The 14,406-nt window shown below is 37.6% G+C and overlaps 1 protein-coding gene across 5 annotated transcripts in view; it reads left to right on the top strand.

Annotated features, from left to right (window-relative positions):
- KLHL32 (kelch like family member 32) overlaps positions 1-14,406 on the top strand; it is a 129,359-nt gene that overhangs the window by 65,877 nt on the left and 49,076 nt on the right. For all 5 annotated transcript variants that reach the window (XM_056344369.1, XM_056344370.1, XM_056344367.1 and 2 more), the window contains one exon: positions 1,704-1,802. In XM_056344369.1, coding sequence (XP_056200344.1) covers positions 1,704-1,802 — 99 coding nt within the window. The remainder of the gene's footprint in view (positions 1-1,703; positions 1,803-14,406) is intronic.

The raw sequence follows: 14,406 nt of genomic DNA, 5'->3' as shown, positions 1-14,406 counted from the left end.
ATGGTGTGTCTTTAACAATGCTAAGCTGGTGGCTGGCACTTAGTAAGTAATATGACATCAGATGACAACTTCCTCAGCACGAATGATGTCTGAATAACAAACACTGCAAGGTCTAAACCAGCTTGTTTTGTCAGTCTGACCTTGAGCTCTCACTGGAAAATATTTGTTAGTTCTGCTTCCCCCCCCCCCCCCCCCCTCCTTTTTTTCCCAGTATATCTATTTGAGATATTTTTGTAACTGAAATCCTTCCTAGCTTTCCATTGAACTACCTCTCGTCATATATAGTAACCTCATTAGCACCAGCCTAAAACCTAGATTGTGCTGGGCCTGATTCTCATTTACATTAAGATCCTTACATGTCTTTCTGGCTAGATAAAGAACTTTTAAACAGTATGCAAATTACATATATGTTCACTTAAAACCTAGCATGAATATATATAGTGATTTGCACAAGCTTTAAGCATGTCATACACTGACAGAACTCAATGTAAATGAGCTCTTGATATAAGCAAGGATCAACCCCCCTTCTCTCCTGTTCTTAACATATCCATTATGTTGGAGATAATTTGTAGGTTTGCTTGAAGAAAAGCATAGATGCTTTTTCATTTCCCTCAAAAACAGTTTAACTGCAAAAGATGCAGATGAGTGTCTTTCCTTTTGTTTGCCATCCTCCTTATTCCACTGCCTTTGAGACATATAAATGATGCTGTGAGATAAAACTAAATTGGTGGGCAAAAGAAAAAGGATCTGAAAAAAGCTTTACTTCCCTGTGGAGCAGTGAGAGACTGACCTCATGTGGTGTGAAACCAAAGTTGCCGGGGGAAATACAACAAGGGTAAAACTTGGAATAAACTGAGTATCTTTACAAATTAACTTTTCTCATGCATTTCTGATTTTTTATTTTTTTTTATGTTGCACCACTTATATTTAAAGAATATTATTTTGCATAGCTTGTAATGGGATTGCTGATAAGAAATTGACCAGTGTCTGTATTCCCAGTCTTTTTTGTGTCCTGAAAGGGATCTTCTAAGAAGCTGACCCCAAGACAGCAGGCTAGGAGCTGAGGCCCAATTATCCTGACTGCTGCCTGTGTGTGATTTTAATTGAAATGAGTAGGAGTTTCGTGTGAGCAAGTGACAGAATAATCAGTCTTGGTTTCTTAGTCCTTTCTGGCACTTCCCCAGCAGCATGCTCACCCTGTGCCTTCACAACCTTACTCTGTAGAATGAAGACAGTGGTTAAGAAAATTATGAAGTGGTACCATGCAGAATGCGAAGGGCGTTCCTAGCCTGTATATTTTTTACAAGCATTAATAATATTAATAGTAGAGACTTCTGAGTCAATTCTGTTGGCCTGATTCATCAGTATATATGGAAGTATCCAGGCATCTGGATAACAAAAGAAGGTTCTGTAATTTTGAAAAGTCACATTTTAAAATAAATATAATATATTTAGTTTTAAAGGATTTAGGGGGTAATGTGGATTACGGACTCTCATAGGAAGATCTGCTTAAAAAGAATTAGGGAAATTCAGGTGAACTTCTAAAAACTCTGTCCCCATCCTGCAAAGACTTTTCTATATGCTTAATTGAACTCTTTCTATTCTTTATGTTGACTTAAATGCCTGAAATAGCAAAGGCCTTTATTACTTTCTACAAGTACTTAGAGTTCTACATGACAAACCTTCCATTTTCTTTTTTACAGATCCTCTTGGAACCAGGGGTAATACAGGATGTCCTAGCAGCTGGGAGTCATTTGCAGCTACTGGAGCTTCTCAGTTTATGTTCTCACTATCTCATTCAGGTGAGGCTTCTCTGGTTACTATCAGCCATTTCTGTTTGGTAAGCTTTTGTTTCAAGCCTAATTTCAGCAGGACAGTATTAGTACAATACCTGGTGTCATCTAAATGGCAATAAACTGGATTTCAGGAGACCTGAATTTTGGGTGTAATTTGGATATCAGTGTGTGGTAGGTACTTCCTCCTCCCATTCATTTTGTCTTTTTCAGTCCTGAAAACAAGCATTGTCTAACTGATTAGTATCAGTATATGACAGTTTTATTCCTTTTTTTACCAGAGAATTTGCTTTCTCCTGCCTCAAGTTACCAAATGTTAAATACTTCCCTATTGTGATCGTGAGTATTGTGAAGCATTTAGATGCATAAGTGTTTACAGCAGAAGAATATTGATATGTTCATTTCAGGTCACACTACCTCTCACTGAAGGAGTAGGGCTTATTAGAATCGCACCTTATTTGCAGCTGGCCTTATGCCCATAATGCTGATAATATTATTAATATTAGGGCTGTCATTATGAAGCAAAAAATCTGAATCCAGTAAAATATTTTTTTTTTGTGCTTGGCTTATATAGGAGGTGGCTCACAGTGGTAGCAAAAACATAGCTTTGATGTGGATCTATGAAAAGACTTATTAAAAAAAAGGCAGTAGCAATTCTGCAGAACTGTTTCCTTGTCTCTAATTTTTCAGTATTGTTTCTGAAATAGGGTGTGTTGGCTGCATCTGTGCAACAGCTGGGCATGGAACTGCACATCAGCATGATCCTCTCCATATGCACTTGCCTTCCAACAACATAACTGCCTTTGAACAGTCTGAGTGTGCTTGGCAGCACACTGAGCTGCTGAGTACTGTATGCACGCAGGATCTCACGTTAAGAGCTTTAGGATGTACTTGAAGGCTAGGCTTTGTATGGAGAAAGAATCTGTTCTTTGAGTGTTAGCCCTAGTGAAGCCTTCAAAATGTATGTTCAGGTAATAAGGTGATATTAATTTGTGCGTTATAAATTAATTAGAAAGTTAAAGGAGCTGGTAGACTACTACAATCTATTTTTAGGAAAGTAAGGAGGGATTTAATTTTTCTGAGAAAACAGACATGTAACGGGAAAGATGGTTGGTTTGAGAAATAAGAAAATTGAGATGCCAAATAAGCCACAAAACCATTTGCCTACCAGTTGTCAGGCAGGCCTGGGAAGGGGTTATTGTAGTGAGAAAGAAGATACAAGTCTTAAGATTGATAATTGTAGAGTGTATTTAATGCCCCACCAGTAGCAAATCAGTCAGTGTGAACATGTCTTTGCTGCTTCCATGCTCTGTGTTTGCCAGAAATTGAACTAAGGAGACCATTGCAGCAAACAACCCAGAGGAAATATTAAAGAGTAGGGAAGAAGCTGAGTATTGTGGTGCTGGTGAGGTAGGGACATGAGAGGAATGTAGGAAAGGAGCCAGGTACATGCCCAACATAAGTCCTTGTACTAACTTCTTCCATGACCTGTGTTGAGTAGCCTGTGGTGTTTGTAGCTCTTCCCTCGGCACCATCTTAATACTTTTAATCGCAGGGTAACTGTAGAATTAGCAATGCTTTAGACCTTGTCCTTGATGTGCCAGCTATAGTCAAGTATTTAGAACAAACTGCTAATGATATTTTTTAAAAAGCCCAACGAACACACCAAAAAAAAAAAAAAAAACCCCAAAAAAACCCCAACGAAAAATCAACACCAAAACCACACACACCCTGCCCCCCACACTCCCCTGAAAAAAGCCCCAGAGTGAGCAAACATTGCTGCCAAATTATTCTGTAATTAACAGACCAGTAAAAATTCTCTGGAGGTGATGGTCAATATGCAGTTAACTCAAATGATGTGAAGGAGCTCTGTTGTACTCAGTGTGCCGAGATAGGGTAACTGGAGCTACTTTGGTATAAAAATTAAGAAGTGGGTCCCAGTGTCCAGATTGTCAGTGATGGAGGCAGACAACAGGATAGGGAAGGAAGGGCACAGAATGAGGAGGAGAGTAGGTGTTGGGAGACAGAGAGCAGTGGTAGTACTGTAAAGTATTTTTTAATCAGGGTCTCATTATAAGGTTTTGAATCTGCATGGACACCTGTGGGATCACTGTAGATTACTTGCACTACTTAGGTAGTGTAATTAATTATTACTGTAGCTTTACTAAAAGTAAAATTAAAGTAGTTTAAGTGGCTTTAAGAAGGCCTTCTTTATCCTTGTTGGTAACTGGGTGTCTTGTCACCCTGCATGCTGTGATACAGATGCTGGAAAGAGAATAACGCTTGTCCTTTCTCTTCTTTCTGATGAGTCTGAGTGCTACAGAATTCTTGATTTACTGTACTAGTGAATTTCTTTCTTGTTGTTTTGAGTTGTTCAGATATCATGAACTTAGCTTAGTTTAGCATAAATTCAGGGAATACAGTATGTAGAATCTAGCTGTTACTTATTATTATTGTGTAATGATGATGCTGCATTTTAACTTCGTAGAGTTTCTTCAGTTGTTTGGATTGGACCAGACGTTTCCTGTAAAAGCATGCTGCTGTTATTGTTAAAGCTTGTTCTAGCTCTTTTCTCTAGATGTTCCAGCTTGTCATGTCATCTTGATACTTTTATCTGGGGCCTGTAATTATTCCATGGATATCAATAAGGATTTTTTTTTCTGCTACAAATGAAATTGACATGGTCCGTACACATATCTGTTCCAAGGCATATTTGTAGTCTGCGAGATTGCAAAGACTATATTGATCTAATTCGTCGAAGATGATTGTCAGAGCGTCTTAATTGTCAAAGATGAATTAAGGAATTTCCTCTCAGTTGTCTTGGAATAAACAAGATGTTATTTTGACTATAAGACAGATACTCTGTCTCATAGACCAGCCAATTTAGAGCACTTTAATTTATTGATAGATCTCAAAAAGATTTCTGTAACAAATTGTTTGAATCACAATTATGGAATTTTTGTAAAGAGCTTTTGATTAAAGGAAAAACAGAAAAAAAGAGAAGAACGTTCTTTCCCTCACCCTCAATTAGGTAACATCCATGTCCAAGACATTTGTGATAGCATGATGCAGTGGAGGTTTCTGACAACACTGCTAGCTTACTAAATGAGTTTTATCATCTATAAACTTCACATTATCAAGTGTTCTGTAGCATCTGATGTTGATTCCATTTTCTTACTGGAAAACTAATTTTCATTTTTGATTGATAACTTACTAATTCTTATTTTAAAAGAATTGTAAATTGCATTTTTCTACTTGCAAACAAGAGAAATAGCCAAGCATTCCTTACTTTAGGTCTTAATTCCGGCTTTGTGTCGTGCAGACTTCTCCTGCCTCAGCAGTGTCATATCTTGAATTATGATCACCACCTAGCCTTTGCTGTTTGGGGTTTTTGGTTTTAGCTCAGTTTGTAGAGGGAGACTTTTTGGAGCATGCTGATGTATGAGATACATACATATTCATGAATCTCTTTGATTATGTTGTCTGCATAATTCTCAGGTACTTTAAACATAGAAACAAGGCTTGAAATCTCACACATCCATCTCAATCTAAACAAACGCTAGGGCAATGTGATTGTTCTTGGATGTATTGCTGCCCCATAGGTGTGGAAGCTGAAGGCTTGAGCTTTGTGTGTCTTGAATTGCACTAAAGTCTGTGGTCACACACAGAGTATTTGCTTGCAGAGTGCACATCTAGTTCTCTAAGACTCTTTGTTTCCCGAGTTCGTCTTCCAGCTCAGATTGATTGTTAGTTTGGGCTGAAGTTTTTCTAAGGAGGCTAACGCAGAGAGCTGCAACCAGCAGGTAAACTCTGAATTATAATGGAAGCAGATTACCTGAATGTCATTTCCCTTTTAAAAGCTCTAGCCTTTAGAGTGCCAGTGGACCATAACTGTCCTACTGTGACATTGGAGAAGGCATGAGAAAGCTAGTTGAAGGCGTTGAATGTGATGGAAGTCTGAGAATGGACGACTTAAATGGAGCCGTGGAGAACATGGTATTAGGTAGTGTGTTTGTGATGACCTGGTTTACACTTAAAACTTGCAAATGTTTTTCTGAATGGTACATGATGACTTTATTCTTATGCAAGAGTACAAACGTGTTAAAAGATTTATTCAGAATATAGAAATGTTTGTTTCATAAATGTCTGAGTTACATAACTGATTGTAGATGTAAGAAGTTTTGTCTTTTACAGCTAGCTGTTCGTGTATTCAGTACCAAAGAGAGCCACAAACTGCAAAGCATTTCAACAATCAAAATGTAATAGGGAGGAAATGCTATTCAGAATACAAGTTTTTTTGGAATTTCCTTCTGCTGATCAACATGATCTCAATATTGTGTGGATATAGCTTTAGTAATCAGCTTTTAAACCAGAGGTTGATTTCCACTGACATTCAGAGGTCTGGACATAAGACTGCCCATTGTGAAATCTTAAAGCTAAGTGATTTTTCTGTGTTTTCTGAAGTCCAGTATTACTGTTTTCAGTGGAGTCCCATATACCTCCTGGATTACATTCAAGGTAATAGAGTGATAGGTGTGAGTGAGAGGTTTAAAAGTCGCAGAACTGTCCAAAACAGCCCACTCATTTCTGAGAGGCAGGACATGGCATTATTGTTAGCTTTTACCCCTTTAACTTTCTGATGCCAGATCAGGCACATCTCGTGAAGAGCAAATTAAGTTTACATACTGGACAGAGTCTGCATACTGGACAGTGTCTGGGATATCATTTATGTTATGTTTATTGGTTGGACAGTTAAGTATTTTCAATACAGCCTTATTAGAAGTGGTATTAACTGTCATTGTACTCAATGCTGGAAATAATTTCCTATTTTCACAGTACTAAGGAGCAGCAATTATAGTAGACATGAGCAGTGATCCCGATTGCCATTAAAGTTCCCCTGACTGTTAAAAAGTTGTTCTTGGGATCATGAATGTTTTTCTGTCAAGAGAAGTTAAAACTTTGATGCCAATTTAGCCGTTAGTTTTAACTGCATTAAGTTCCCTGCGAAATGATAAATGTATTACGTTACCTTTTAGAAACTTCATTACAGTGGATAGAACTCTGCCACAGGTATATGTGCCCACTTGCTACTGATGTCGGTCATAGCATCTTTAAACAGAGCTGAAAAGAACATTTTAGGTGAGTGATTAAAAAGAGCCTGAAAAAAACACGGCACTGTACAGCAGCAGTCAACTGGAATTTTCTTAGGGCCACCTTTGTACCGTATGCTCTGGATTCTTGTATACAAAAGCAGACAGTGAGCGAGATCAGGCCTTGAATGGAAAAATCAGATTAATCAACTTCCAAATGATAAAGAAAGACCTCCTGGAATAATTCTTGGTAATAAGTGAGACAGGCAAATTGTCTTGGGTAGGGGCATTTGATTTTTAACCTTCTACTCTAATGGTCAATCTAGGCTTATAAAACAAAATTTTTTCATGGTGTATGAATACCTAATGAACTGGATCTTTTCTTCTAGTAATTTTAAACTATTTAAATGTGTTTATAGATTGAGATATGATACTAGTTTTAAAAGGAAGAATCTACAAATTAATCTGCCTGTGGAATTAAAAGGAGCGTGCATGTTTTTTATATGTGGTGGGGCCAGAGCTTCAAAAAAGTTTATTTTTCTTAAACCCAACTTCTCCATTTGGAACGGTGCCAACAACACAATTCCAACTTTCACTAAGATACTCTCCTTCAGAGATGAATTAATTCTTGCACTAGAGATTGAGAGCATCACCTTTGTATTGCTGGGAACCCCAGCTCAGTTGGGATTTTAGCTCCTGGGTTTTTCATATAGAGCAAATTAAACTTCTGGAAAAAAAATCTAAAGGTCATCTAGCAACCAATGCTTGCCCTTTTTTTAACTAATACTGAGTTTTTAATCTAAGTACATGCTTGCACACTTTCTACCACCCCTACTTCCCCAGAATTAGAGTGGTGTTTTATAAAGCCACTACCATCAAACTTGCATCTTTATCCACCAACTTTATCCCATGGTGGAAAGAGTGACCTTCCCCTACCATGAATATGAAGTAGACAGAAATTATGTTATCTTGCATTTTGCTGGTTTTCAGTGTTATGCAACCAGTTGTTGCTGTGCTAGCCTGCTATTTTTTGAAGGAGCATGTTTTGTCAGTTGTTGAGTCATTAAGCTATTAACAGTCATTAGGAAAATTATTGTACAAAGCTTAGAAATAACTTTGGGAATTTATCTCCGGCTCTCTCTTTAACATACAGATACATTACAGAAATACATATTTTTATATATGAAACGTGAATGCACTGCTGAGGATTCCAACTTAAAATGAGACTTGGGGAAAAAAAAAATATGGTGGTGGTTTTCTCCATTTTTGCAGTTGGTGTCAGTGAAGAAAGTAAAACTGGTATACCCAGTCGCTTTGAATCCCATTCTTACTGCAGTCCACTTGCTGCTGTTTAGCTGTGAAGTGACGGTGGATATTCTGCTCCTGGGGGTATTAACTGTTAGAGATAGTGGTGCAACTACGGTCGGGAACCTGCTGGTCGGTTGTGTCTCTGTGTGTGTTCTACTTGTCCTAATGAAGTAATAGCTGGGAAAGCTGAACCAGAACTGCTGATGGATGTGCAAAGAATTGTGCTGGAGTGTCTAGGTTTACTACTACTGGCCAGATTAAAACTCTCAAGCTGTCTAGCTAGTTGTATGGATATACACTGCTGGTCTTCTGCTTCAGAGTTGCAGGAGAGGTCACAAATTGGGAAGAGACAGATACTGCTACGTCTTCCTTGTCTTTGCACTTTCTGTCAGGAAGGGAGAGCAGTTTTGGTATGTGTCTTAAAGAGGAACAAAGAAACTATATTGCTTCACCGTTTCCCTCTCTGCCCTTCTGATGTTGTCTTTCTACTCAATGTGGCTTCCTTACCTGACCTTTCTGTCCGTCAGCCCCTGAAAGATTCCTGCTTCTAGCATCTTTCTAGTGTTTTTATGAAGCTGTAAACAGAGGCCGATGATTCCCAGATGCTTAGTGTACAAAATTCTCCTTTGGTTTTATTACCTTCTGATCAATACTGATGTATTATGTCATCCCTCCTGCCCCCCCCTCCCTGGTGTCTTTAGCTTTTGAATCTCCTCATTAGTTGAGGCTGTTTAGATACGTGAACCCCCCAAATGGCAGCATTTGTAATTGAGTAGTGCAGCTTCGCTTATCTGCTGGTGTCCTCGGCGACATGCCGAGTTAGCAGTCTGGCAGGAAAATTTGTTTGATGGCAAGAGATAGCACCGGGAAGGCCGAATGGCGGCAACTTGGAAGGCGGCAGTTGGGGCCCTTCCTCCCCCGGCGCGGGCAGCAGGTGGCGCTGTGAGCCCGTACCAGTTCGAGCAGATAAATTCGAGCTGAAATCAGAAAAAATGAAAAGAAAAATTATTTATTTTTACTCCGTATTAGTCTTCTGACCTAATCAGTAAAAAAGCCATTATTCACACAACACTGGGCAATATGGATTGTAATTTTTAACAAATAATAGGAAACTGTTAATGTTTTCGCAGGAAATACAGTTCTGTCTTGTGCAGCAATGGTCATTTATCACTGCACTTTGTGAAATCACTCATTTGTTCTAATTTGAATGTAAATGACTCTAAGGTTTTACAAATAAGGTGACAGACTCACATAAATGTAATTGCAGGGTTCATCTCTCTCTTTTTATATATCACTCATTAAGTTATGAATTAAATACATCGTATTAAACCAGGGGCATGTCCAATGATGATATTGTAATGGCAAATTACTCTATGCTATTAGAGGTGTATTTTTTATTCATGGACATTAATTTGTCATTAAGCGGCATTAGTTTAGCACTTTTATGTGGAAGACGTGACCTGAAAGAGACTTACAGCTCTAATGTGAAAGAATGGGAATACAGGGACCAGATGTACAGAGATTTTTTTTTTTACCTCCAGTAAAGAAGTAGAGGGACATTTTAGTTAAATTTGCTTTGATCTAAAGCAATTTCAGTTGTGTTAAGCCGTCTTAGCAAAGGTGTTTCTGAAACATGAAGATGCTTTGGCTATAAAGTATTTACCAATATGGGAAAAGCCAGAATGCTAAGTACAAAATGGTGACTATAAATCATTTGTAACCTATGAACCTGAAGAGAACATTGGGCCTGAAGTGAGTTACAATCTGATTTTATCTCAGAAGTATCACTGGGGTAGAGAGTTAATTGTCCATCTTTTCTTTCCTCTGCACTGGCTTAGCCAAAACAAACTAATCTTTTTTTCCTCCTTAACTGTGAAGAAAGTATCTTTTACTTTCCTCTATACTTTGTATTTTTAAACACAACTATTATTATTTTCACAGGGATCAATTTCAAGTTTGAAATGTTAAGCAGGAGAAGAATCTTTCTTAAGTAAATGAATGAGAAATTTTATTATTTGATTAAATTTGAGAGGAAACTTGGCACTTGAAGCATTAAACTGAGGAAAATAAGGAATGACTCTGCTTTGTCTTTTATGAGGCTTTTTAAAATATCTTATTTTCATTTTACTGTCAGCCTGATAGGAGAGAATATCCATTCAAAACCTTGGTTACTTAATGGTGGAAATGGAGATGTCATAAAGGTCCAAGCTGAGACATCCCCCAGTTTGGCAGTATTTTCATTTTAGACATTTCTTTAGACAATTGCTCATTAAAGGCAAAAAGTCTGAACTTGATATGGATCTATGTAGTTCATTCCCCGTACCACTGTTATAGGTTATGTTTTTCTGATGGCTTAATCTTTTCTTTTTGATCCATCTCTCTGAACTGCTTACAACACACTTAACTAGTGTGTTTTGCTAGTTAAGAAGAAAGATTTGTAATGAAAATGACTTAAGCCCAAAGTATACGTAAGTAGTTTCAGAAATTTAAATACCCCAAATTATCACCTAGTTTTAACTGCTGTTAAATACTATTTCAGTACTTAATAGAAAAACATTTTTCATTGAACCATTTCAGTTTGTAGGGGAGCACAAAGAAGGAAACAAGTTTCATGTAAGGCTGTTGGTGTTTTTTAGTAGGTCTCAGCAGCGGTAAATGAAACAGCATTTTAGCATGTTCCATCATTTACAGTGTTTTGTTTGCACAACTGCATCAGAGTAGAATTTGCCAGGGAACCAGTATCTTGCCTCAGAATTGTGATGTAGGCTAATTCTATTGAAAACAAAACCTCCGTTTCTGTGCAGGGTATTGAATAGGTCTTGAACGCAGAATGAATATAAGGGTATGCATGCTGTCTTACTGAATCTTCAGCCAATATGCAATCAGAGCTTTGAAAGTTATAAAATGCCCTCATTCATCTCACTAATTATAAAAATTATAGATACAAACCTAAAGATTAGTAGTATCAACAACTTTATTGATCATCAGTCATGTCCTGCAAGTGTGTTATTCCAAACTGAAAAATGTTTGTAACTTTATTCACTTGTTTTCCTGTGTAATCTATTCTAAACATCTGTTTATTAATGTGGAGGAAGACGCTGCTAAATTTCCCATCTGTTTCAACAGAGTCTTACAGAATTTGTGATTTCTACCATTGGTTGTGTCTAGTTGCATAGGTGGCATTGGATCTTGAATGATGTTAACCATGACTTTTATTTGCAGTTCAGCGGGAACTGAGCTACTAACACAGGGAATAGTCTCTACATTAATTTTTATAGAAGCTGTGGTGCCCTCTGGATTAGAGGGGTAGTAATATATTGGCTGGACTTGCCTCGTAAACACTGACCTTTGTGAAAGTTTCCAAAGCCACTCAAAAGAGTTCTTTTTCCTATATTCCATTTCAGTGTTTTCTCCTTGTTTACCATAAGCCACATCTCTTCTAATTATATATGCAAGAAGGCCTTGAATTTCCATAGCATCTAAGCACACCTGTTTATCATGAGGGAAAGTACTGTAGTAACCTCAGGTGTGCTCAGCCCCCAAAACACATTGGGATTGGAATTCCCACAGACTTGAAATAGCATATGGTGGCCAGGGATAAAGCTAGGGGACAGGCCCAATGCTGGGAGACAGGCCCAATCAGTGTTTTTATGTCCTTCTGTTTTGTTTTTGCCTGCCTCACTATTTTTACTGATATTTGCAGCATTACCATCTTCATGGGGAACTGAAGTATGCAGGAAGTAGATGTATACACTGGTGATGTCAAGGACCCTGACAGGCTGATGGTGAATATATTTACTAAATACTTGAAAGTGTTTGACTACCTAGAGGCTGATTTGAGTCTTAACTTGGATGTGTATTATACACCATTGGTAAAAAGTCTAAACAAGTTCTGGACTCATATAGCACCATTCAGCCCTGGATCAAAAGTTGAACAGATTAATCAAACTTCTTGAAAAGGAATAAAACAATTAGTGAAAATGATCAGTGTGTGTGGTGAATATTTTGGGGTAGGGGAAAACAAACAATATCGGGCATATGTAACCTTTGATAAGCTGTTGTTAGCGTTTTGCTTTTAGGTGTGGTTGAAATCTTTGAAATTTAGCAGCATTACTTTGTAAAATCTGAAATTTCTGATTTCTATAACCTTGCATGGTATAATCATTGACTAAAATCTTTTTCAGTAAGTAAGCTCTAGTTAATTTTAAAAAACCAGTGACTTTGGCTGCAGAAATACATTATTTTTGAAGTAACTGAGCTATGTCCCTCCTCTAAACGCCCTTCGAATTTTCTGTAAGAGTGTGTCTGGCTTCATTTCATGTGTTCCATGGTTTTGAGCTACTGGCAAGCATCTGTGGTTGCGAACGCTTAGAAATTGGGCCTGTAATGATCTGTTCTGCTTTTAAATGTGGTGTCTTCCCAATGAAATCTTGAAGCCAATGAGAATTTCATGATTTGATTACATCTTAAATATATTATGACGCATTGATTAAATATTTTTCTCTTCTATTTTTCTGTGGAAAAAAAGCCTTGGTGGTAAAGCATGGAATTCTGATTGTTAGCTGTTTGAGATTGGGGTGGGGGTGGGGAGGGGGGAGAGAGAGAAGAATGATGAGGGATTATTTTTCATTCTTGATAAGAACTGCTAGAAACTACATGAACCAAAGTTGGCATGATCTTTGAAGTCTCATGCCTTCAAACATGTTCACTTCAAAGCAGTGTGAACATTCACACATTAGTTTTGGGAGGACTTGTGACTTCTTTGACACTACTGAAGGACAGATGTAGGAAATGTCAAACTGGGCATTGAGTCAGGGTCCATTTTTTACCTTTGGGCTTTGCCCTTTCTAGGTTTCCTATTTTTGAGAGTCGAGTTTATAATAATTTTGACCAAGAGAGTGATAAGTGAATCCCTAGTCAATAATGCTTAACATACAAGCAAATCCCCCTCCAACCTCATGCATACTGAATTATTTTTTTTATTTTTTCCTTCTAATTCAGTGTTCCTTTCAGTATTGTTTTCATTCTTTCACTTCTTGTATGTGGACTACTACTACTTTTTATCCTGCTTACCTTCTAAGATTAGTTCTGATTATTATGTAGGAAACCTACTAACCAGCACAGCTCCTAGCCATGAGGAGGAGAGATGCTCTTCTCACTGCATAAATTTAGGGACAGTGTGTTGTGGAGGGTTTTATTTTACTGAGACATAATGCTTATGCAAAACATGCTACAGACATTTTGCTGATAGATTGAGCTGTATAAATAACTTTAAATTGTGTTAAAGTTGGGGGTGGGGAAGAAAACAATTTTCTAAGTACTAGAGCACTGGAATGTGTTCCAGGCGTTTGAGGTTCTGGGTTTCGTATCTTCTGCATCATGGGAAATCTTTTAGATTACTCTTTTTCTCCACCTTTTTTCTCTGTAAAATGAGAATTCGCCTTGGTTTAGTGCTGTGAGCAAAAACTTTCTTAGTGATTTTTGAGCTGAGGTCAGATAGTGCAGGAGCACAGAGATACCTGAACAAATGACAGTTTTCCAAATAAAATGGATATGTTGCCTTTTCATCATTCACATGCAAGTTCTTTTAACTGCTGAGTACCCTCATATCTTCCTGCAGCTGCAACAAGTCTCTTGTTCTTTAGAGGAATGTGAAACCATATGCCCTCAGAGGTGAAGTTGTGCAAATATTTCCTCCTTTACCTGTATAGACAATTGTCAAAAGACTTGGTTTATTGCAGCAACTTTTTTAATGCAGAGTTGTGAAATGTTCTTAATCACACGAAGGCAGTGCTATCAGTCCTGTACTTCCTAGTCCAGTGGCTAGGGTAACTTTGATCCTATATTCATTAGCCAGAAACTATTTTCCGAAGATTTGTTCAGAAATTTTTTGCTTTCATATATTCTTTCCATTTAATAAAAATCTTTGCTTAAGGTCAAATCTTCAGGAGTCTTTCTTTAAAACTAATTTGAGGACATTAAAACTTGCAAGGTTGGTTTCCCAGCCTATAGTATTTTCATATCCTTGAAGTGTGGACTTCAGAACTGGGACCGATATTTGAGCAGTAGCTTTAAAAATGCAACGTGGAAGCAGCAAGAGTGTTTGTTTTTTTTATTGAATGGTACTTGGTGTGCATTTTATGACATGAGTTTTTTGTTTAGTTGTTTTTTTATTCCTTTGGTGCAGTACTGTTCTGAGAACTGATATTGCTATT

The sequence above is a fragment of the Falco biarmicus genome, chromosome 6 (assembly GCF_023638135.1).
Source record: "Falco biarmicus isolate bFalBia1 chromosome 6, bFalBia1.pri, whole genome shotgun sequence".
Lineage (NCBI taxonomy): Eukaryota > Metazoa > Chordata > Aves > Falconiformes > Falconidae > Falco > Falco biarmicus.
The sequence above is the reverse complement of the archived record's forward strand: the minus strand, read 5'-3'. Positions and strand labels throughout refer to the sequence as shown.